Genomic DNA, 25,621 nt, shown 5'->3' on the forward strand with positions numbered 1-25,621 from the left:
TTATTGTGCAATACATCAGATGATGGAGTAAAGAGACATTAAAAGATAACATTTTAGGAGAGCATTTACTGACCTGGATCTATAATCCCAATATACTGCTCCAAGATAAATCTGTTTACAAAAAGTAATAAGTGTACTTTATAACCACAGTTTAAAAAAAAGAAAACTAGATGGACAGCTTCGTGGAAAAACATGAAAATGTACTGGTGACAGACCCTTTAAGTTTTCTTTTCATACTTTTCTATGTTTTCCAAAATTTTCTAAAACAAGTGCCATTTTCACGAACAGAGACATAGCACTATTCTCAAAATGAGGACTGAAGCCCCCAAGGCCTATGCTGTTGTGGTCCCTCTGCAAGTGGCCGGGTGTCTGCTGCACACACACATATCGCTGCACACTTACGTGTGTGACGGACTCTCTCACACTCACGGCTAAGAAACCTACACAGAGGAAGCAGCGTTTATGTGAGACAGACCTTGAACACCCATAAATTCAAGTTGGGGTCCTTGTCTAAAATACCACTGACCATGTATTCTCTTTTCTTTGGAGCGCCAAATCATGAAAGATCAGTGTCAAAAAGTAAGTGGAATATTCCTTTCCTTTCATAAAGTTGTTTCCCTTTTCCAAACTGTTTTCTCCAAATGTTTCCTAACTCTGATGGAGGACCGACATAATGCCTCATGACATCACGACTTTTCCTGGGGTCGCTGCCTGCCAGCCCCTGTGTGCCTTCCCCGTGTCTCCCAGGCACACCCCTGCGGGCGCGCCTTTCTGTCCCTGCCCTCGAGGTTCTCCATCTACCAAGTGCAGGCTGATCCGAACAGCTCCGGCTCCCAGCCGACAAGCAGCAGACAAAGCCTGCGCGGGCACAAGTAGGCCTCATGGCAGCCTCTTTAGAGAGGTCAGTGCACTCCACAGACGTCCCAGCAGTGGTTTGGCCAGTGAGTCCCTCCGCCCCCGCAAGTCTGGCAGCTGTTTGCGGGTCCCTGGCTGAGAGCTACGGGTTTCCTGAAGGTGTCCGTCCGCGTCCAGAGCTCACGTGGGACTGACCCAACCCAGCTCCTCTGGGGCAGGGGAACCAGGCACCCTATGGGGTTTCCAACGGAGAGGCGGTTCCCAGTGGCCCTGCTGGAGCCTGCATCCCGGCTTGTGCCCACCCCGTGCCTCCCTGGGGGTCGGGGGCGGGGCGCCTTCTCTGCAGCTCAGCTCCTCCCAGGCTGCACAGGCCAGTGCCGAGCCCCATGTCTCCACTCCAGCCTTCTGTGTGCTGCTCCACTGTACCTGCCATGACTGTTACACTGATTCTCTCTACTCGGTGATGAGTGTCACGTAGGTCCCCCCACCCCCGACAGAACTCCGTTCTGCTGGAGTCCCCAGGGAGTAAGAAAAAGAGTAAGGTGTTCTTTCCCTGAGGACCGGAAGAGTTTCTAAAGCAGTCATCTTTTATATACTCTTAATTCCCTTCTTTAGAATCCTGAGCACTATTTTCTAAGCTTTTGCTTTTGGGAAGCCACACGGGTTCTACGCTGGGTCTCTCTTGTGCTTATGGCAACACGGAGAACACCCCTGCTCTTTAGCAGCTGACACTGGTTCTCAAAGAGAAGCACCCACCTTTGTGGGGTCGCCCTGCTGAGCTTCCAGGTGGGTAGCTCACCGGGGAGCAGGTGTTTGCCAGGGGAGCAGGTGGGCCCCTGGGGGAAGGCTGGGTGGGGGGGAGACTCAGACATCAGTGGATGAGGGTGGGGGCAGGAAGGGTGCGGAGGCTGTGGTGGGGGCCTGGCCATGGACCACACGCTGCGAAGGGTCTCTCCCTTAGACGCCCCACAGAATTGGGAACGAAGTCTATGTCGGCACTAGTGCTTTTGTGTAAATGACACTATGGGGGGACAAACGGGACCTGGGGTGATAGTGGGTATTTTGGCGGCAGTTTTCCTCCACGAACCGCCCAGACTTCTTTGGGTTCCCGGTGTTAAATTTTATCACCTTTCAGCCCAGACGACTGCTTCACACAACGATCGCGTCCCTCTCTCTGCGTCACAGACCTCCTTTTCACTCTCGCGAACTGAGAACACCTGCCCTCCTGCCTGCCCTCCTTCCCCCTTTCCTCGCTCCCTCCCTCCTCTGGACACTCCTCCCAGCTCCTAAACCACAAGCCCAGAGGGGACCCTGCAGTCAGCCGCACGGTGCTGGCTGTGGGGCCGTTCTGCGCTGCACGGACACCTGTTCTCACGGGGCTGTCCTCTGGGCCCCACCAGTGGGCGTCCACCGGGAGCCAGCTCTGTGGGACTCGTGGCACTGATTTCTCCCAGGCCTCCAGCTGTTCCCCTGCGGCTCGGCACCCCCTCCAGGACCCAGGAGCGCAGTCCCCTTCTGCAAGGCTCCCACGCAGTCAGCCTGTCCTCTCCTTTCATCTGGACCCAACATGCTATCGGAGCAAGAATGGCTCCTCCCCTCCCTGGTGCGGCTTCCCGCTGCCACCCACCATCCAGGCTCCCTTCCTCCTCCTCCCCTGCAGTGACCTCTCACCCGCCCAGAAACCCTGGTTCTGCAACCCCCACCCTCCCAACTCTCCTCCTCAAGGCCCTTACAAGGTCAACGTGGGGTGTCCTTGACGGCTCCCTCTGTTCCTGCACCCCATCTTTTTTGTCTGGCTAGTTGGCACCAACACGCTCCATTTACTCCTGCCAGAATTCACACGGAGCAGATGTCCCACCAAAGCCAGAGAGCCCTGAAGCGAGGCGCGTCTGGCGCCTAAAGCCAAAGCCACATGTGAACGTCATGACCAAATGTCGATTTACAAATCTTGGTGCAGACATGGGGAAATACACCCTTACCCGTCGCTATGGGGGTGAAATGCTGTGGCCTCCATGCAAACTGGCGAGGCGGGTCCTCAGAAAGCTGAACGAAGACTTCCCTCTCGACCCAGCGGTTCCACCTCTGAAAGCGGGCTGCAAACCCTTGAACACGTGTTCACAGCAGCGCCATTCACAACATCCAGAAGGTGAAAACAAGCCAACGCCCCTTATCAGATGGACAGAAAAGTGAAATGTGGGGTATCTGTACAACGGAATAGTGTTCATTCATAGAAGGAATGAAATTCTGATGACCTCAATGAATCCTGAAGACATGTATCAAGTGAAATAGAGCAGACACAAAGGACAGAGACCGCCTGATTCCACTTACATGAATGAGGGACCCGGAACAGGAAATCCATAGAGACAGACAGCATGACAGAGGTCGCAGGGGCTGGGGAGGGGGCCAGGGGGCTCCTGTTCAATGAGAAGAGTTTGTGCGAAGCGATGAAAAGTTGTGGGGGTGGACCGTGGTGAGGGCCGCACAATATTGCATCACGGTGTCCCCTCCTTGACTCCTCCAAGGTTGTGTCACTTTCTGCGCATGGCTCATGGCTCCTACCTCCTGGGACAGTGTGCCCCCCAAAGTCCCCGGGGAAGGCAGTGACTGTCCTATGGTGGCAGGAGCAGGCTCTCTGGCCATCACTGGAGCATGAGAGCAGGTCTCGGTGAGGGGCCTACCGGAGCGACTGCCCGCCCTGCCCACAGAGGCCCCAGGGACTCTGTGTGGTGTGAGCCGCAGATGCCTGGGCAGCCCCTAGTTTCACATCCACAGACCACAGACCATAGCCCCGTGGACTTGGGCTTGGGGGTGACGGGCACTAATCCCATCACAGTCAAGGAAAATAAGCAGCATTTCAGAGCCTCCTGCCTGCTTCCAGGTGGCATCTGGAGAAGAGGTGGCTTCAGCCCTCCCCACAGGAGGGCCCTACATTCACCAGCAAGACGAGCAGGGCCAGAGGCGGCTAGCACCTTCCTGCACTTTCCCTGGAGGGACACTTGACCAGCACCGTGCATGACTCAAAGCTGCGCTCCCCAAAGCGCCCCAGTCACAACATCCAGAGTGGTCTAACCTCAGGGGGGCTGGTCTCATTGAGGAGCTCCTTCTTTTTCGCTGACCGAGACCACAGCACAGCTGGATGGAGCTGCAGGGACGGAGCTCACGTCTGGAGGCTCCTCACAGCACTCGTGCACACTGTGCTTCACCTGGGCCCGTGGGCACACTCCACACCAAGCCTGGGTGGGTGCTCTGCTGGGGGGCCTCGAACGCGAACACAGAGGGGCGGCGGGCGGGGCTTACCTTCACCCGGTCCATGCACGCTTCCATCTTGAGCTGCTCCACGGCCTTGCGGGCCTGCGAGATGCTGGTGGTGCTGTTGTTGGACATGCCCTCCTCTGGCCCACGGCCCTGAAACAGCCCGGGACACAGGGTTGCGGGTGCTGCCCCCCAAAGCCGAGGCAGAACCCTCCTCAGCGTTGCCTGCCTGTCACCCCCCAACCCCGCCGCAGGTCTGTCCAGCTGGAGCATTCTGGAGCACAGGCCCTGGGCAACAAAAGGAGTGCCCCTCCAGGTGGCCACGCTTGTGTGTGCAAACACTCTCGGCCTGGGGAGGAGGAGTAGCAGGACCCAGATGGTCCAGTCACTTTGCTGCCCCCACGACCCTAAGTAACACCTCGACATCTGTACAGCTCCATTCTTTTTAGTACTGTAACAAGCCATTCATTCCCCTAGCAGCCCAGGAAGTTGGCAACCACACTGTTTCCCGCCCTGCACCCCCACACCCAGGAGGAGGACTTGCAGGACACCCAGGAGTGCAGAACAGCTGAGTGCTCCTTTGCATCTGGGTCGGGAAGGGGCCCCAGCACCTGGGCTGACTCTCGCCTGTCTCACTTCCTCTCTGTTAGCCCCTCCTCACCTCGGCCCCACCACTGTGTCCCCTCCAGACCACGTCCTGGCTGGGTCGTCGCCCTCTGACTACAGCCTCAGACCCTCCTCTTCAGCCCCGAAGCACTGTGTCCCTCCACGCTGTCACCTCAATGACAGGGTTTGCGCGCCCCAGTGGTCACCCCCACAGGCAGCCTGAATGACAGGACCAGCACTGCTGTCACGCTGTCTTCTTGCCTTTGTCCCTAGAACCTGACACCAGTCATCCAGCTCTGTGCCGCTGCACTCACGCAGAAGGACGCTAAGTGGGGCCCGTGCCGGGGCCGCACAGCAGCCTTTGCGGGTCCTCAAAGTGGCCGGGCCACCTCCCCCGTCCCCAGTCACCCCTTACTCCTCCTAATGGGCTCAGTCTCTATCATTCCCACCACCTCTGACCTTGCATCCTGCCTACTGACCTCGCTCCCACTGAGTGGACAGACAGCCACTGAGGCAGGACCTCCTCAGCCTCCACCCCCACCCCACCCTGTGCCCACCTGGTCCTTGTGCCCACTCAGTGTGGCAGCCACTTCCCTGCACAGGGTCTGCTGCCAGCCACCCACCACCCCTCCCAACTGCTGTCCCAGCCAGCAGGGCCACCAGCCACTCCAGGGACTGAGATGTCACCCTCTCCCAGCCTGCCTCCCTGAAGCCGGCCAGAGCACTAGAGCAGTCCTCACCAAAGGGACGCTCAGGGAAGTGTGCCGGGGACTGGCAGGAAGGGGTTTCTCCCTGGCGGAGGCACAAGAGGGCAGACTCTGGCCTCGGCCCCGGCTGCCTGACTGAGTTTGGTCCTACCAACCGACCGCTGGGGACTGACCCGGGGCCAGGTCGGGACACTCAGGATACACTGACGTGGAGTCCCGCATGGGGTGGGGCCTGGGCGCTCTGCTTCTCCCTGAGACAGACTCTGTTCCTGGCAGCTGGGCCAGGCAGTGGGTGGTGGGCTGGGCGCAGCCGGAAGTGCCTCACCTGGGGCCCATTCTTCACTTGGGGGCACTGGCCCCTCCTGGCGGCTCTCCCCCCTCACCCCACTTCCCCTCCACGCCCTGGTTCCCGGTGCCTTCTCAGCACATTTAGATCTTCTTCTTCCTAAAACCACCATCACCAGTGGAGCAGAAAGCCCTCCTGCCCTGGTTCCCACTGCTGCCCAGGAAGGAGGCGGAGCAGAAACTAGTGGGGCCGGGTGACAGGCCCGGAGGGCGCTAACTGCGCCGATGTGCAGCGCCCGACAGAGGGCGCAAAGGGTCTGCTCCCCCGCCCCCGCGCCCCCCCCATCCTGCTCCACTCTTTGCCCTCAACTCGCCGACCCCTTTGCGTCACTCTTGCGGCCGTCAGTGACCGCACACTGTGTCATGGGTGTTCACGCTCCCTCTCTGTGTGCACAGTCTCTCTCTCACAGTGCGAGTGCCAGGACCCGGCCTGTGACCCACAGGGCGGCATCTGTAGGTCAAGCTTCCGGCCGATTCCGGCAGGTACTGGGGGTGGAGACCCATGTGGCCCAGGTGCCCGCATGCCCCAAAGCGCCTTGCCGAGTGTCCCAGGTACCCACAGGGCTTCAAGATCAGACGATTTTGAACTTTCCGGGGGTCCTTGATGCTGTGCCCATCCCGACGGAGGGGCTGGGTTCTGGTCCAGGGCGCATTTCTGACCGGTCCCCATTGTGGCTGCTCCGCTGCCCCCACAGAGCGGCCAGGTTCCAAATCGCCTGACTGTGCGCCTGGAGGCACCTCACAGGCCAGGCCCCACCCCCTCGGTTTTCCAGTGCAGGGACATACACGTCAGGGAGGCTCTGTAACTGAAGTCCCCAGCGCTCCTCCCCACCTGGCCACCCCTCCTCACCCGACTGGGGAGTGAGGTGTCAGAGCTCCCTGTCCCCCAGGGTGGGCAAAGCCACCCAGCTGGCAGGGGACGAGGAAGTGGACTTGCCGACTGGAGCTAAAGACGTGACCCAGTGGGAAGGTCCCTAAGCCCCCGACCGCCTGACCAGGTGCCTCTGAGTCCCACTGGAAGAGCACCCCTGCCCTCCAAGGCCATCCAGGCAGCACGCACCGCGTGACCTGGAGGTGCCTCCCTCCGTGTACATGCGTGTCTGCAGCCCACCTCGACCCCACAGGAGGAACGGGAGTGGGGCGCAGTGGAAGCAGGATGGAGCTGACCATGCGTCCTGGGCCACTCACGCCACTCACTCGAGGGGAGAGGGGAGGAGCTCTGAGTCCACGGGAGACTCTGGCGGGCTGTCCCTTGCGCACGACTCAGTGAACGCCGGGCAGCACGCTGGGTGGGGTCCCCCCAGGGCTGCCGATCTGACTTGACTCGGGCACCGTGTTTAGACTCCCCGGAGGGTGGATGGCACTGTGCCTCCTTCTCAACCACCCTCCCTAACAGGACTTATCCTCACGAGCTGTTGATACATTTTGTCTGGCAGAGGGGCTCAGTCTGTCCCCCTGGGAGATGCCTGACAGACCAGTGAGCACAGACCCCCACCCACCCCCAGCCTGAAGGGACCAACCAGCTTAGACAGAAGGGAGAGGCGGGGTGCTGGTCGACCCCCTCCGGAACAGGGCACAGCTCTTGCTCAGAGGGGCACAGAGCTTGCTTCCCCAGCCGAGGCCCCGCACTCACCAGGACGGCTCACTTCCCCTCCCCTGCTGTCCCAACGGGGGACACAGGGTCTCATGAAGGGCAATATGAGGATCCATAAGGGCCCCATCTGCTCTGCAGGTGGGGACAGGAGATGAAGGCAGCTGGTGGGAGAGGAAAGTGGCGCTGTGAGCACCAAGGCCACAGGGGAGGGGCCCCGGCAGCCCCTCGCCCCAGGCCCACACGTCACTGCTGGAAAGACACCCGCTCCCAGAGGAGTCGAGGAGTCGTCACTTCCTTACCTGCTGAGAGGCAGCACGGTGACACACCTGGGCAGGGGACAGGCTGGTAGCAGCAGCAGCTGACAGTTGTCAGAAGAGAGGCTGTTTGGGGCTCCTGCTCTGAGTCTCTGAAATCACAACCAGAAATGAGTTGGCAGGTGCGGCACCAGCCAGGTGTCCCCCAGACAGCCCCGCTCCCAGGGTGCCCTCTCCCTGTGCTCGGCAGCTGTCCCCGGTAGCCTGGGGACTCTCGTACCACAGCACAGGTGAGCGGAAGGCCGGAAGGGAGGCTCCCAGCCGGACATGGCCACCGGGCCTCACCATACCCGCCGCCCCACCCCCAGCACGCCCCGCCCACGCGCCGTCCCAGCTCCAGCCGACTCTGCCAAACAGAAACGGGTGTTTCTTTCTTATTATGAAAAGATATGACCAGTGTAGAAAACGTGAAGATCGAGACAATTAGAGCAAAGAAAGTAAAGATCGGTGACAGCACCTGGTCTGAGACAACTGTGGTTTACACGGCGATGCACACAGTTCTTGCACATTAGAGAGAACCCCGCCGCAACCCGGGGACGTTTGGAGAAGGGGGGCAGTTAGAGGGCTTCATGGTCTCTTTAAAGCTGGGGACAGGACACTCCACAGACAGGCAACAGCCTGGCTCCCCCTGCAGAAGGTTGACTTCTGGGACGGGCCACCTGGAGTCCTGCTCGAGGGGTGGCCCCCACGATGGCACTGCTTTCAGCAGGAAAGTGGGGGACAAGTTCTCCTAATGTCCAGAGCAAAAATTCACTTGCCACGCACTCCTCCGCCGCAGCTGTAAGATATGTGGGTTGGTCACAGATTTCACACACTGAGCAGACGTTTTGGAGTGTCCCCTGGAGAATGGGGGATCACGTGAGTTTGGAGGAAGGGCTCTGAAAGGGAAAGGGACCCTAATTCTGCCGACAAGCCGTACCCACTGGCAGCAGAGGACGAGCACTCGCTGCATGGGGGGGGGGGCACAAAGCAGCACTGCACCTCATGTGACAGATTTCGCACTTTCTCACAGTCACTCCAGGATGGAGATGGGTGGCCGGACCCCGAGGCGAGCAGCGGAGAATGGGGAGCTGTGTACTGCTGTCTACAGGGGCTGATGGAGACTGCGAGCCCGTGCCCACCTCTACGAGGAACACCTGCTCCTCGTGAGGCCCTCAGAACGTGGAGCCTGCCCTCAGGGAGACAGAGGCTGCTGTGCCGACAGGCCTGTCTGCCGTCGCCTGAACCGTGCGCACTGTACAGCCCGTGCTGCCAGGTCAGGCGCCTGCGCCAATGTAGCGGGCCCTGCACCCTAATGACAGAGAATGAGTGCCTGCCGGCCATCTGTCCCTCCAGCCAGACCCCTTCATCCCACCGGCAGTTACTCAGCCATCTCGCTCGGTCTGGGTGCACCCCCAACGGCAGAGCAAACCCAGTGGCCATCGGGAGTCTGGGAGCACGGCCTCTGCCCGGGAGGGTCTCCCCTGCCCTGCACAGGGCCCCCCCGCCCCACGGCGTCCCCCTCTGCTGTGGACTTCCATGCCAGCTGATCCGTGACCTGCTGGGAAAGGGCCGTCTCAGCAGACGGACCAGGCCGTGTGACTGAGACCAGGTGGTTTTGAGCTCTGGGACCAGTTTCCCAAGGCTCCAGCTGCTGGCAGCGGCATTTCACCCCCTAACATTTCCTGTTTTCAAGTACAAAATATACATTGAAATGCTTGAACTAAAAAACCTATTGAAGTGCAATTCACATGGCATAAAAGAAATCATTTTGATGTGAACAGTGAGTGGCACTCAGTACAGTTCGAGGCTGTGCCAACGCCACCTCCACCTGCTGCATGACATCCCCATCGACTCCAACAGAACCACAGCCCCGGGCAACCACCCGCCTTCGGTCTGTCTCCGTGGGTTTGCCTATCTGGACACTTCATATAAATGGATTTACAACGTGATCTTATGTGTTTGGCATATTTCACTCAGCATAGTGCTTTGGGGGTTAATTTACCTTGTAGCATGTATCAGTACTTCATGCCTTCTTATGGCTGGATTATGTTCTGTTATATGGATATACCACAATTTTTTAACCCATTTACCTCCTGATGGACACTGGGGCCGTCTCCACCTCTGGCTATGGTGGGCCCTGCTGCTGTGGACGTGACTGGATCTGCATTTGTCTGAGCACTTGGTGGAAGCTCTGTGCATCCCCACCAGCAATGTATCAGGGTTCCAGTTGTTCACATCCTCACAAACATGCTCTTTTCTGTTTTTCAAATTGTAGTCATACTAGTCTCTCTGAAGTGGGACCTCACAGTGGTTCTCATTTGCATTTGCCAGATGGATGTTGAGCATCTTTCATATGGGTGTTGCATTATTTACTTAAAAAACTGTCAACAGGAAGTTGCCGGTGGAGGACAGAAATCTTCTTTTCCTGAACCCCGTGAGTGTAGAGGCCAACTGACCCCCACTCCCCAGGGGACTCTGCATGTCCTACAAGTGAGGACATCCCCTCACAAGCCACAGCACAACCATCAGCGTCAGGAAGCTCACCCTGACACTGACGACCACCTGACCCTGAGATGCGATTCCACTTCCCAGTAATGAATGTCCTTCACCGCGAAGGATGCAGTTCAGAACACGTTGCCCGTAGTTCTCAGGTCTTAGAACAAATGTCCTTCAGTCTGGGCCCACGTCACATAGGAAACATGACACATCACGAGGAATGTGACACTCAGTTGTCACTCTCGGGCAGGGAGGCCCGGAACACGCACTGCATTCTCGTGGCCTAGCAGGTGGCACGGGCTTCAGTTTGTCCCCTTACTGATATTGTCACCACTTCATTAAGGTGGTGTCTGCCAAGCTTTTCCACTTTAAAGCTATACTTAAAAAAAACCCTCACCCAAGGAAATGCTGATTTAGTTTAGAGACGGAGGAGGGGCGGTGGGGGGATGGAGCGGGAGAGAGCGAGAAGCCGACGTGAGGGAGAGACAGGGACTGGTGGTCCCCCGCACGCGGCCCACTGGACATCAAACCCACAGCCTGGCTATGTGCCTGGGCCAGGGACGGACCCTAAAACCTTTTCGGTAAACAGGACAACATTCCAACGACCTGAGTCACCCAGCCAGGGCAAGTTATACTTTTCCATCTTGAAATCGTGGGAAGAAACTTTGAAAATCTGTAAAATTGTTCCTCGAGTTCTCAGCGCACATTGGTTCTTGAACAACACAGGCTTGAACTGAGTGGGTTCACGTACAAGCAAAGTTTTTTCAACAAATGCGCAGGTGACCCTCCGCATGCCCAGTTCCACAGCTGCGGACCGGACCAACTCAGCTGGGGATTGAGACTAATATTTCTGTGGCCAGGAATCCACGCACGAGGAGGGCTGCCCGCCTGCTCCATGCCATTCTGTAGGAAAAGCTGGATTGTCTGAAGATTTTGGCATCTGCGAGGGTCCTGTCACCAACTTCCTGTTGATGCCAAGGGATGACTTTGTTAAGTTTTGGGGGGAGTTGTACATGGATTTCGATGCGTGGGGGTATCAGGCCCTGACCTCCATCTGGTTCAGGGTCCGCGGAGTTCACTCGCTGGCTGATGTCGGCAGGGACCCGGCGCGGTTTGTCAGAGGACTATCTCGCATTGCGATCAGTACTGACTGTGATTCATCGGCTGTCCGAGGCTCACCAGCCGGGAGCCTTCGAGTGGGCCTGTCTTTCTCCTTTGTTGTCACTGTTCTCCCACCGTGGTATGCAGACAATGCTCCTGCTTTACATTCCTACCAAACCGCCATCTCCCCTGACCCCTGTCGAGCGTCTCTGCTGCCTGGGAAGCAAGCTGCCAAGCCCTCGGGCGGTCTCCAATGTGTCCAAGGAGAGGGGCCCAACTTCCCAGGCCACCTCGGGCGAAGTGCCCAGCCACTCCGGGTGTCAGTGTGATGCTAACAGATCCGAGTGTTGACTGTGTATGAAAAGGCGTTAAAATGTGCAGTGTGTACAAATGGAACAGGCGGCTCCTGTGATGGACTAAACTCCTCCCCATTCACCTGGTCAAGCCCCGAGCCCCAGCGTGACTGTATCTGGAAACAGGACTTTGATGAGTAATTAGATGCATGAGGTCATAAGGGCGGGCCCTCATCGCACAGACTGGCGTCCTGATAAGATGAGGAGACCCAGGATCCCCCTCTCCCCCGGGTCCCCGCCCCACGGTGTCCACATTAGGGGTCTGACGTGCTTTCGACGCTGCGCCCAGTCCACGAGCAATTTACCAGCTGGGAGCCATTTCTACCATAAGCAACGTCATCTGACAGCGCAGTGGACAGGTGCTGTCTCGCGTGGTTCCAGGGCATGGCAGGAGAGTGACAGCGTCCCAAAGAGGCACCCATACATCCTGACTCCCCTGTGCTCCTGTGCTGTTCTGTGACAAGTGGATTGAGACCCCAGGCTGGGAATCAGCAGACTCGAAGCTGGAGGGCAGGGTCTGTGTCAGAGATCCCAGTGCGGGGGGGTGGGTGTGGCCCCTCCGGGCTGCAAAGGGCCAGAAAATGGATTTTCCCTTTCAGCCTCCAGGAAGGACCTGGACTCTGCCAACACCTCATCTAGCCCAGTGAGACCTTCCAGAACTGCAAAACATGAATCTGTTATTTTAAACCCCTAAGTTTGTGGTGATTTGTTACAGCTGCAAATCAGGGACACAGAACTGGGTGGTGGACAAGGCCAGCCTCTCAGAGCAGGGACCAGGGCCCCGACCTGCTCCACACACCCGACACAAAGCTGGCCCTTATTCCTCCAGTCCTGTCTCAGGTCAACAACAGACATGAATTTTCCCACAGTTCCGAGTGCAGAAGTCCCAGCTCCGGCCAGGTGTGGGCGGGGCTGGTTCCTCCCAACCCTCTCTCTTTGGCTTTGCAAGTGGCCACCTTCTCTGTGTCCGCACATGGAGCCCCTCTGCGAGGGCCTGTGTCCTAGTCCCTTCCTCTGAGGACCCAAGTCAGAGTGGGTCAGGACCCAGCCACAAGACACTTCTAATTTCCTCTTTAAAGGCCTGTCTCCAAACAAGTCACATTCGGTGAAATTCTGAATTCGATGGGGTGCACAATTCAGCCCCTAACTCTGCCTTCTGAACCCCTCAAGTTCATATCCTTCTTACATGAAAAGTAAATTCACAGGGCGGGGTGGGCTGGGATGGAAAAAATAGACAAAAAACTGTACTTGAAAAATAACTAAATAAAATTAAAAAAAGAAAAGTAAATTCACACTCATTCCAATAGCCTAAACGTTTGTCTTTGTCAACATCAACTCCAAATCTGAAATCTCATCTAAATCGCCACTAAATCAAGTGTAAATCAAGTGCGGATGAGGTGGTTCATCTGGAGGGAAAATTCCTTTCCAGCTGTAAACCCGTGGAACCAGGCTAGTCTGCTTCCGAATTCGGACAGGTGAGGTGGAGAGGACAGACCTCCCCACCCAGAGCACAACCAGAGCAAGCAGGGGCTGTGCTCCCGGCCAATCCCTGCAAGGCCCTTTTGCGTGACATGACATTGCTTCAGTGGAAAAAGTGATTTTTACAAAGTGGGCAGTGACAGAGAAAAATGATGCTTTCGAGTTTTCCATGTAATTTTTAATTGAGGAAAGGACAAATGCTATTGTCTTTCAGCTCAGTGCTTTATTCAAGAAGAATACATTTTTTTGTAAAATTTCTAAGGGCAATGAATTTTTTCTGGATAAACGATCTCATAAAAAAGAGAGATGATTTTCTGCCAAAGTAATCAAGATTTTACTTTACATTGTGTGTCTGAGAGAGAAAGAGAGAGAGACAGAGAAGTGTGTGTGAGGGATGTGTAATATGTGTGCATGTGTGAGAGAGGTGTGTATATGTAACTTATCCCCCTTGCCTTTGCTCTCTGGGAGTAGTTCCACTGCCCTCAATATCCTCTGAGGGTCCGTCCAATCCCTCCACCTCCCCATTCACAGGGGACAGGTGTGGCGTGCTAACAACAGCGGTGGTCCAAGTCTTTAGGACTTTCGCTTCTAAACTCCTGAGCTGAGTGGGGAAGAATTCAGAGTAGAGCAAATAAATGCCTTGGCCAAGTGCAGATGGAAGCCGGGTTTGGAGTTAAATGGCCACCAGCCAAAAACACCTTGAGCCACCAGAAACTTCCTCAGAGGGAGGTGGCTGTGGTAATATGCTGATTTGGACATCTGGCCTCCAGAACTGGGAGAGAATAAATTGTTTTATTTTTGTTTTAGACCATCAAGCTTATGGTACTTTGCTACTGCAGCCCCAGGAGATGAATACACTTGATCTTCACATTTAAACTCTGAATTCTTCCTGTGCTTCATTCTTAGCATTCACATATGAACTGAACACTGGCACCAACGAGATAAGCAAGCACATGTGCAGCCTTTCTTCTGGCTTCACAGTTGGAGGTCTGTCCGGAAAAAGTCCAGCCATGGCCGACATAACGAGAATGGTTTGCACAACATTGATGGAACCTGGCAGCCAAGGAGAGTGGACTGGAATGCGCATGTGTGTGAACAATGATGACTTCACTGCACTAGTCGGTGGGGGCAGCAGACGCCACTGAGTGAGCATGTGCACTGTGTGGCCGTCACATTCAAAATGACTGAGCGAGTAGAGCAACAAATCTGCATCAAATTTTGCGTTAAGCTTGAATACTCCTCTGTGGAAACTATTGAGATGATTCAGGAAGCCGCAGCTGTGGACACCTGGTGATTGGCAGCTTTATCACCACAACAATGTGCCCGCTCATGAATCACATCTTGTGCAGTTTGTTTGTGCAACATCAAATCACCCAGGTGACTTAGCGCCCCTACAGCCCAGATTTGGTGACTTCTGGCTTTCCCCAAACCAAAATCACCTAAGAAAGGGATCAGATTTCAGACTGTTGATGAGGTTCAGAAAAATACAATGGGGCAGCTGGTGGCGATGGGGAGAACTGTGTGAGGTGCCAAGGTGCAGGAATGGCGGTGGCCGCTACAGAGCCTCGTCATTTTTTATTACAGTTTACATTCAGTTCTACTTTGTGTTAGTTTCAGGTGTACAGACAGTGGTTAGACAATCGCACACGTTACAAGTGTTGCCCCATATTTCCAGTGCCCACCTGGCACCCTGCATGGTTAGTACAATGTTAATGACTATATAACCCGTGCTGTGACTTATATCCTGTCACTATTCCGTAACTACCGATTTGTACTTCTTTATAATTTTTTTTTAAATCCTCATCCAAAGACATTTTTTCATTGCTTTTTAGAGAGAGAGGAAGGGAGAGAAGGGGGGGGGAGAGAGAGAAACATTGACTGGTTATCTCCTGTATGTGCCGTGACTGGGGATCAAACCCCAAATCTTCTGGTGCGGGAGAAGATGCTCCAACCAACTGAGCCACACAGGCCAGGGTCAGATTTGTACTTCTTAATCCCTTCACCTTTTCACTCATCTTCCCAACCCCTCCCCTCTGGCAACAAATAGTCAGTTCTCCGTATCTGTGAGTCTCTTTCTATTTTGTTTGTCTGTTTATATTCTTTAGATTACAAATGCAGGTGAAATCATATGAAATTTGTCTTTCTCTGACTGACTCATCTCACTTAGCACAACACCTTGCAGTGGCGTCCAACCTGCTGCCCAGGATGGCTATGAATGCAGCCCAACACAAAATTGTACATTTACTTAACATTTCTTTCCCATCAGCTTTTCTTAATGTTTGTGTATTTAATGTGGGGCCCAGAGACACCACAAGGTTGCACAACCCTGCTTGAGGGCTATCCATGCTGTTGTCACAGGTGGTAATATTTCATTCTTTTAAATTTTTAAATATATTTTATTGATTATTAGAGTTGTCCTATTTCTTTCTCCTCTTTATTCCCCTCTGCACTGTACCCACCTTCCCACCAGCATTTCCTCCCCCACCTGTGTTCATGTCCATGCGCCATACACATCAGTTCTTTGGCTTCTCCATTTCCCATGCTATTCTTAACCTCCTCTGTCTATTTTGTACCTACCACTTATGCTTCTTATTCCCTGTACCTTTTCCCTCTTTCCCCCCTCCCCTTCCCCACTGATAACCCTCCATGTCATCTCCATTTCTGTGATTCTGTCCCTGTTCTAGTTTGTTTAGTTTGTTTTTGTTTTTTAATTTTAGGTTCAGGTGTTGATAGTTGTGAGTTTATTGCCATTTTACTGTTCATAGTTTTGATTTCCTCCTTTTTCTTAGATAAGTCCCTTTAACATTCCATATAATAAGGGTTTTGTGGTGATGAACTCCTTTAACTTGACCTTATCTGGGAAGCACTTTATCTGCCCTTTGGTTCTAAATAATAGCTTTACTGGATAGAGTTATCTGGATGTAGGTCCTTGCCTTTCATGACTTGGAATACTTCCTTCCAGTCCCTTCTTGCCTGGAAAGTTTCTATTTAGAAATCAGCTGACAGTCGTATGGGAGCTGCTTTGTAGATAACCGTCTCCTTTTCTCTTGCTGCTTTTAGAATTCTCCCCTTATCTTTAATATTGTGTAATGCAATTATGATGTGTCTTGGTGTGTGCTTCCTTGGGTCCAACTTCTTTGGGACTCTTGAGCTTCCTGGAAGTCTATTTCCTTTGCCAGATTGGGAAAGTTCTTTTCCATTATGTTTTCAAATAAGTTTTCCATTTCTTGGTCTTCATTTTCTCCTTCTGACACCCCTATGATTTGGATGTTGAAATGTTTTGAGTTGTCCCGGAGGTTCCTGAGCTTCTCATTTTTTTGAATTCTTGTTTCTTCACTCTGTTCTGGTTGAAAGTTTATTTCTTCCTTCTGCTCCAAACCATTGATCTGAGTCCCAGTTTCCTTCCCATCACTGTTGGTTCCCTGTATATTTTTCTTTATTTCACTTTGCCCAACCTTTACTTTTCCCTTTAATTTGTGACCATCCTCAACCATTTCTGTGAGCATCCTGATTAGCAGTGTTTTGAACTCTGCATCTGAGAGGTTTGCTATCTCTTCATCATTTAGCTCTTTTTTCTGGAGCTTCAATCTGTTCTTTCATTTGGGCCATTTTTTTTTTTTTTTTGTGGCATGCCTGCTATGTAGTAGGGGGAGGAGCCTTAGGTATTTACCAGGGTGGGGCAACCCAGGTGGCTGCATGGTGGGGCTGTGTGTGTGGGAGGAGTCAGAGGGGGAACCATGCCACTCACTCAGCTCTCTCCCTGCTTTCAACCACTTCTTTCCCCCACCCACAAGCAAATTGAGCCCTTCTGGTGCTGATTCCCAGGTGGGTGGGTTTGTGTATGTTCTAGGACCCTGTGGGTCTCTCCAGCGAACTCTGCTGTGAGGCTGGGAGTATATCCCACTGCCTCAACCCCTACAGGATTTACAGTCAGAGGTTTGGAAGCTTTATTTCCCTGCACTGGAACCCTGGGTTGCGTGGTCTGTCTTGTTCCCCAGTTGTTGCTCACAGTTTATCCTCACCCAAATGTGAGCCTGAGTGCTCTGCCAGCCACCACCTTGGCCACCCCAATCCTCCAGCTACTGCCCCGCCTGCCCCACTTGTCTAGCTGCTGCCTTGCTACGAGTCCTCTCTTCCCCTGCTGTTTGTCTCTGTCCCTTCTACCTGTCTGGATGAATGTTTCTTCTTTAACTCCTTGGTTGTCAGACTTCCATACACTTACATTTTCTGGCAATTCTGGTTATTTTTTTGTTTTTAAATTTGTTGTCCTTCTTTTGGTTGTGTGAGGAGGCAAAGTATATCTACCTATGCCCCCATCTTGGCTGGAAGTCCATTCTTTTTCATGGCCAATTAATATTGCATTGTATGTATGTACCATATCTTCATTATCCAAACGTCTGTTGATGGGCACTTGGGTTGCTTCCATATCCTGGCTATTAAAAATAATGCTACAATTAACACAGGGGTGCATATATTCTTTCAAGTTAGTGTTTGGGGCTTCTTCACATATGTACCCCACAGTGGAAGCACTGGATCACAGTGCAGCTTCATGTGTAATTTTTGAGGACCCTCTATACTGTTTTGTTGTCCACAGTGACCGCGCCAGTCTGCATTCCCACCAAAAGTGCGTGATGACTCCCTTTTCTCCACATGCTCACCAAATCTTGTTGACTTAATGATGATAGCAATTCTGATAAGTGAGAGGTGGTATCACATTGTGGTTTTAATCTGCAGTTCTCTGATTAGTGATGTTAAGCATCTTTTTGTATATCTATCCATCATCTGTACGTCCTCTTTGGACAAGTGTCTATTCAGGTCTGCCCCCATTATTTAATTGATTTTTTTTAGTTGAATGAGTTCTTTATAAATTTTGGATATTAACCCCTTATCAGATTTATAATTGGTCATTATTTTATTCCATTCAGTGGGTTGTCTTTTCACTTTATTGATGGTTTCTTTTGCTGTGCAAAAGCCTTTTAGTTTGATGAATTCCCATTTAAATTTTTTTTAAGATTTTATTTTTAGAGTGAAGGGGAGGGAGGGAGAAAAGAAGAGAAACATCGATCGGTGCCCCCTATACACACTGCAACCAAGAACTGAACCCACAACCCAGGCATATGCCCTGAGCAGGAATCAAACCAGTGACCTTTCAGTTTCTGGGATGATGCCCCACCAACTGAGTCACACAGTAGGGCTGTTTACATTTTCTTTTGTTTCCTTATCCAAGGAGATATATCAGAAAAAATATTGCTAAGAGAAATGTTAGAGGTTTTACTGCCTATGTTTGCTTCTAGGAGTTTTATGGTTTTAAGTCTTACATTTAATTCTTTAGCCCATATTGAATTTATTTTTGTATATGGTATAAGGAGTTATTCTAGTTTCCTTTATTTGCATCTCTCTCTCTCTCCAATTTTCCCAACACCATTTACTGAATAGACTATCTTCACCCCACTGTATGTTCTTGCTTCCTCTGTCATGCATTAATTGACCATGTAGGTGTGGGTTTATTTCTGAGCACTCTATTCTATTCCATTGATCTATGTGTATATTTTTATGTCAGTACCATGCTGTTTTGACTACTATAGCCTTGTAGTATAGCTTTATATCAGGTAGTATGATTCCTCCAACTTTGTTCTTCTTTCTCGAAATTCCTGTGGCTGTTCAGGACCTTCTGTGATTCCATATAAATTGTTGAATTACGTGTTCTAATTGTGTGAAATATGCCATTGGTATTTTGATAGAGATTGCACTGAATCTATAGATTGCTTTGGGTGGTGTGGGGATTTAACTATGTTGACTCTTCCCATCCACGAACGAGGTGTGTGCTTCCATTTATATCCCTCTGCTTTTCCTTCTGACCCTTTGTAACAGCCTGTCATCTTGTCCCCTAAAGATTATGCCGAGTAAAATAGCTCAGTCAGGAATAAAACTAGTAAGACAAGTTAGCAAATTCATGGAGTATTAGACACCGCCACCTGACTGTTTTGAGACTACGTGATGACTGAATGACTTGGTGTCGGAAAACAGGGCAATGTGGTTCTCATTCTGGATTAGAGGAGTTTAGGACTCAGAGACAGCGAGCTGTCCCCACAGAGGAAGGAGACCTGACTGTGAGGGCTGTCACCCTCTGATGCTGTTGACAGTTTGTTGCATGTGTTGACTGGTTTCTCCACGGTGCCTCTTCATACTGTGCAGACAGACAGACTGATCTGCGTTGCTCAGGTGAGCTCAGCATGAAGGAGAATGTCGGAACAGCAGTGAGAAAAGCGACCAGGACACATTAAATGAGCCTGAAAATAACCTGGACAGATGCATATGTTCCAGGAACAAAGACACAGAGTCTGACACACTTTCTCCCTAACGTGTCGACAGCCCATGAGTGATCTTGGCAAAGTGCTGTATTTGCCATGTACAACGAGCACTTTCTTTACCCAAATTTTTGAGGGAGAAATGAGGATGCACCACATACATGGGTATAATGATCATATGTGATCATGGGTATAATAGTGGGTATAATCATCCCATATGCAATGTGCAGAAAAATGTGGGTGCACATTATACACAGTGAAATACAGGTGTTTAGGGTGTGAATTGTCCCTGCACAGTACAGGTGGCTGGCAGCAGTGAATGGCAGGGCTGAGCTGGAGGTGAGCAGAGGGTGACTCCCCCTCCTCCCTGCAGCCGGAGAAGCCACAGACCACAGGGTCTGCACGACCGACCTGACCCTCGGAAGCACCTGAAGTGAGGCCAGTCCTCCTGCGCCGGGTGGCCGGGCCGTGGGACATCCCTGGGTACGACAGTGATCCAGGGACACTGGCTCTGGCTATTGTTGTGGAGAGGCCCTGACCCGAGAGGACAAAGTTGTGAGTGAAAGGCTATACAAAGCTGGAAGCATGGGGAATGGGCACGCGGCCCCGCCCACGTACGAAGTCTCTGTAAGGGAACAGGGGAGGGTGCAGCGACCAGTGTCCAGTCTGAGGGCAGGTAACATAGGGCTTTGGTCCAAGGAGAGGCTCCCTGGGAGTGGGGAGAGTCTGTCGTCATCGCGCTGCAAGCCCACGCCCACAGCAACCTGTGGCCGAGCAGTGCCACTGTCACCGGTGCGGATGCCCCGTTCTCTGAGGTTTGGGTCAGCAAACAGCACCCGCGAGGGAGATGGGGTGGGGGTTTGGATCAGCCCACATGCCCGGGGCATCTCCGAGGCTCAGGCAGCCCAGAAGACCTGCCTCTCAGTCCCTGGCTGGCGGGGGAGGAGAGAGGGCACGTGCAGGACTTGGAGCCGAATTACTCGTGGGTCTGCTCTTCATTCACTATGCAACTTTGGGCCGTTACTTTAACCCCCTGCTCTCTTCAACTGCAAAATGGGAAGAGAAATCATTATATTTGTTTGCTATTGCTGCTGCAACAAATTGTCACAATCTTATGGCTTGCAACAATACAAACTTATTATCTTATGATCTGGTGTTTGGAGGGCCGCAGCTGCGCCCCTCGGCTCTCCAAGCCAGCAGCCTGGCATCTCCCTGCCTCTCTGGCACTGCCGTCCTCCTCTCGTAAGAGCACGTGATGACATGGGGCCTCCAGGTAACCCAGGAAAATCTTCCCACCTCAAGACTCTGCAAACTCTCTTCTGCTCTGTAAGGAAATAGATTCACAGGTTCCAGGAATTAGTGTGTGGCCATCTTGGGGGGGGGGGGATTGTTTTTCCAACCACAACAGTTGCCAAGGACAAAACAGCTAATACAATAAAAGACACTTAGAGGCTGCCACGTAGCAAGCACTCAGTAAATGTCAGCTATTATTATTATTAATGCTATTTGCTGAAGCAGAGACTCAGCCTGGAAAGCCACCCACTGGCTCCGCCCCGCCCCTTCCCTCTGGCCAGATCCTGAGCCTTGGAAGCCTTCCCTGACCAGGGCTAGGTTCCATGTCCTGCACCGTGTGGGAGGAACCTGTGCTTCCTTTTACGTTGTGTCGGAATCATCTGGCTGCCCCACTAGATCGTCCGTCCCTCGGGCCAGGACCTCCTTGTCCTCCTCTCCTAGCTCCATCCCCAGCACTTGGCAGGCAGACGCACGCGGGGCTCATCAGATGGGACGTCCTTCCTGACTCCCAGCAGATGAGGGGGAGGCAGGTTCACGCAAACCGCAGAGCTGCCTCTCCCAGCGGCAGAAGGGGAGGCAGGCAGGTCTGTACTTTGGGGTCACCGTGCTCTGCACAGAGGCCGTTCTTCAGGGAGCATAGCTGGCTGGCTCCCCGGTGAGGAGGAGAACAGGTGAAGACAGGGCCATGTGTCCAGCTGGAAAGGAGACTCAGGTCCGCAGGTGTTTCAGCTGCATGATGTTTGCGGGCGGCCCCTGCCTCCCGGCTCCACCAGGGCAGGAGAGGCCGGCAGAGGAAACGAACGGGAACACTCACAGTTTGGGTGTTATCACAGGCACGGAAGCAGATGCACAGAAATCGCCGGATTCAGTGGGTTGTCAAACACAGATTCCCGGGCTCTTGCCCAGGCCTGTTGAGTCAGAATGTCCAGGGCCAAGGCAAAAAGCGGTAGCTTTGAAAAAACTACCCAGGTACAACTTCCCATAAAGATGGCGATGTAGGTGAAGGTGGCTGGCTTCCTTGCACAACTACGTCAAAATTACAAACACACTATGGAAGAACCATCATTCAGAACCGTCAGAAATCGAGCAGAATGGGTCCTACAACTACGGAATTTAAAGAAGAAACCACATCAAGAGTGGCAGGAGGGGCAGAGGTGCAGAACAACTGGTCCCAAACCCACATGTAGTGGACAAAAATTGGGAGGGATGTCTTGGGAGTTAGGGGTCCCAGCCCAAGTCACAGGGTGCCCAATCTGGGCTGCGGGGGGGGGGGGCTGAGTCACCTGGGTGATTTAACATTTCACCAAAAAACTGCACGAGACCTGATGCATGAGTGGGTGCATTGTTGTGATGAAGCTGCCAATCACCAGTTGCCCACAGCTGCTGCCTTCTGAATCATCAGAATAGTTTCCACAGAGGAGTGTTCAAGTGTAACACAAAATTTGGTGCAGATTCGTTGCTCTACTCATTCTGAATGTGACAGCCACACACTGCACATGCTCACTCAGTGGTGTCTACCGCCTTCACTGACTAGTGCAATGAAGTCATCATTGTTCCCATTGCCAGGCCCCCTAACCTGCAAGGCACAGTCATGCCCCTGACCTGCGGGGACCACGTTCCCAGACCAGAGTGGAAGTCTGAAGTCACAGACAGCACGAAAGCCCACACTTGCACTTCCACGGCGCACAGCTTGCCTCTGGCGCGTGGGATGCTGGCGCCACTACGCGGCACGGCGACCTGCGCACCAGCACTGCGATGCCCTGACAGTCACGGCATCACCCAGACGGCTTCTAAGGGGCACGCGGGTGGGAACATCTACAGGGTAAAGACGCTGGACAGGGGGACGGGCCACATCCCGGCTGGGACAGAGCAGGCCAGGGCGAGGCCCCACCATGCTACTCAGAATGGCGCACAATTTGAAACTCAGGAATCGTTAATTTCTGGAATTTTCCACTTTTAATATTTTTGGAGCTCGGTTGACTGTGGGAAACTGAAACCACGGACAAGGGGCCACTGTGTCAGAAAAGGAAAAGTCTGTATGAAAAGTCTGATGGAACAGCCTCCTGGTGCGTCCAGGCCCACAGCAGCGGGGCTGGAGGGCGGCCCCTCTGCTCCAGCTGGCCCCCAGATCTCACGATGGGCGTCTGTGGTCCGGCCCCCAGGGGCACGGGGTAGGCTCTGTCCCTGGTGCGTGGGAGGCCGGCCTCTGGGCTGCTGTGGCATCCACAGAGCAGGTGAGAGCTCTCTGTGACGTGCATCTCACTGCTCAGCCTGTACCCCTGTGTGATGCTACCAACCCCCCCCCCCCGCCGGACGTGTTGCCTCGTGTGCTGGGGGTTCGGCAGCGGGAGCCCGGGGGCAGCAGAATCCCGGTCCTGTCCAGGACGGCAGCTGAGCAGAAACCACCCGTGGCCCGTAATGTCTCACTTGCTTCCGTTCTCATGGGCTCCACGGGCACCAGACATGGTCGTGTCCAGTCGGTCGCCTCGGTCTGAAGTTGAGACTGAGAGTGCCTCTGGGAACAGCCCCTGCAGAGCTGCCGCTGGCTCCCCGGCTCCCCTTCTTGGTTGCATTTTCTCCCAAGCACTTGTTACAGTTTAAGGTGCTTATTTATTAATTGGCTTAAGTTACCTTTTATTTTCTGACTTACTGCTCTGAGCCTCCACCAACATGTAAATTCTGTGAGGGCAGGCCTGGCTGTCCCTCTCCACCGCCTGCTTTGGTTTGCTGCCGCGTCCCCAGCACTGAGGGGAGAGCGGGGAAACCCACCACGGGCCTGCCGCACAGCCCACCACACCGGTGCAGCGGGGGCAGGGCAGGGGGGCCGGGCCTGGGGAATCCAAGTTGCCGTGGTGACCGTGAAGCAGGGCCACCAGAGCTTGGGGGCAGGAAGATGGGGACCCAGAGGTTTGGGAATAACATAAAATAAAAACTCCTCTCACCGAAGCTAATGAACTGCAGCCCCAACGAGGCCGGTGTGTCGGGGACAAAGCAGCACAAACAAGGCCCAAGGCCGGGCTGGACGTGCGAGCACAGAACATGAGTCATGGGAGCGGGAGCGGAAGTGGAGGTGGCAGGCGCAGCAGCCCCAGGGACTGTGGGGCAGGGGCGGCCCTTCCAAGGGACCTCGCCTTGCGAAATCCTGCACTGGAAGGAAGGTGCATTTCACAGAATAATTTTTGGCTTGCCCTGACATTCACATCTGCTCTTTGCCCCCCGAGAGTCCCTGGGAGGGTGGTTGCCCACCACGTGGCTTGGCCTGGGCACTGGGGAGCCCCTGTCTGTGTCCAGCCGGCCTCTGCTCGTCCCAGGCAGCCCCTCCTCACCTGCAGGTCACACGTGCTGCCCCCACCTGCCCCTCCTGCAGTCTCTAAGCCAGGGCGCGTTACCCTGAGAGACCACTGGAAGCGGACCTTGTGGCTTTTGCCCTCCAGCGGGGTCCGGGCCTGGGCCATTGAGCACCCCTTCAGCACCCCCCCCAATCACTCTGCTGCCACCCCCACCCGAGGACCCCCCTGCAATCTTTCCTTCCCATTCCCTAACTCCATTTCCCCTATTGGACCTCCATACCGGAGGGGAGCGGGGCTGGGGAGCACATTTGTTTGTCATGGCAAGACCTTTCCCTGTGGTTGTGAAGGTCTTCTATCTGATAAGAGCTCTGAAAACAATGGGCGATGTTGCCCTCCTCCCTACTGCTGTCCTGCCTCCTCCTTCGGCGGCGACTGGGCAGGGGTGGATGAAAAGGGCCTGCGGCTGTGAACTGGACGTGAGCACCGGGACGCACAGGGCGAGACAGAGAAGCAGAGGCACACGGAGTGGGTGGGCGGAGGGGTCTTCTCCTGGCAGTGCACACGTCGGCTGCGGGGGAGGGGAGCACTTGGTCCCCAGAGGAGGCCGAGGCATTTCTTTCATGTCTTCTCTCTTCCTCCCCGGCCCCCAGGGAGCACAGGTCTGGGAAATATGAGCCGGAGGGGAAGGAGCAGGCACAGCCCTGGGTGCACCTCACACCCCACACCCCTTACTTCTCTCCCCAGGGCTCTGCCGCTCTCACTTCGGGGGCACACGCTTATCCTTGGTCCGTTGAAAAGTCACCACTCTCCACCGAACACCCTGCCAGTGGTCACCTTGCATTTTGCTAAGGAGAAAGCTTGCAGGTGTGGTGTGAGGGTTCATGAGACCACCCACCAGGCCCTCCCTCCCCCACTGTGCTCCTCCCAGGCTGGGCCCTGACCAGGACGCTCAGGGCTTGGGGGACACTAGCTTCTCCAGCTACGAAGACCTCCTCTCCTGATGACCACCTGGGGCCCACGCACAAGCACCCTGCCTTCAACACGCCCGCGTTCCCATCTGCGCCAGACCTGCCACTGTGTGCCAAGGTCCACTAGGAATGCTGGTGACAGCTGGCAGCTGCCATTTGACCTCCCCAAAGCCCCCTGGTGCCGAGGTTGGGAAGGGGCCAGCTGGAAGTTCAACCGGTGTCTTCGCCCTCTCTGTCTTCTCCGAGACACTCTCCTGCAGCAGCACTTCCTGCCTCCACTTCCTTCCCCAAATGGAAATTTCACTTGCGTCTGCGTTCACTTCTGATCATTTACGTAAGACGGCTGCTTTATTCTTCACGTGGTTTAAATCGGCTGGTTGAAAACACGCAGTAGTATTATGCTAACTTTTACATGTTATAACTGATCTCTGGTTTTCCTTTTTCTGACACTCATTCATCTTCTCTCGTTTTCCATGAAAACAACCTAACTGCTGTTAAAAGGATATTTCATAGTCCTTTTGGTGTATTAAAGAAATTAAATTTCAGTTTCTGGTTTACAAAAACTGAACAAATGATCTCTCTACCTGGAAAGTAAGTCTCTTTATGCCTGAATATGTCTAGAGCCAACAAAAATACCGAGTAAAAAAGGAACCTGCAAGATTAGTCTGTAGCATATGC

General features: G+C 53.7%; 1 protein-coding gene across 2 annotated transcripts in view; it reads right to left on the reverse strand.

Moving 5' to 3' along the window:
- GNG4 (G protein subunit gamma 4) overlaps positions 1–25,621 on the reverse strand; it is a 50,020-nt gene that overhangs the window by 21,609 nt on the left and 2,790 nt on the right. For both annotated transcript variants that reach the window (XM_037138494.2, XM_037138495.2), the window contains exons 2-3: positions 7,659–7,765; positions 4,153–4,260 (exon numbers count right to left, since the gene is read on the reverse strand). In XM_037138494.2, the coding sequence (XP_036994389.1) occupies positions 4,153–4,239 (87 nt within the window). In that variant the 5' untranslated portion in view covers positions 4,240–4,260; positions 7,659–7,765. The remainder of the gene's footprint in view (positions 1–4,152; positions 4,261–7,658; positions 7,766–25,621) is intronic.

The sequence above is a fragment of the Artibeus jamaicensis genome, unplaced genomic scaffold (assembly GCF_021234435.1).
Source record: "Artibeus jamaicensis isolate MK-2021 breed Jamaican fruit bat unplaced genomic scaffold, CSHL_Jam_final contig_473, whole genome shotgun sequence".
NCBI lineage: Eukaryota > Metazoa > Chordata > Mammalia > Chiroptera > Phyllostomidae > Artibeus > Artibeus jamaicensis.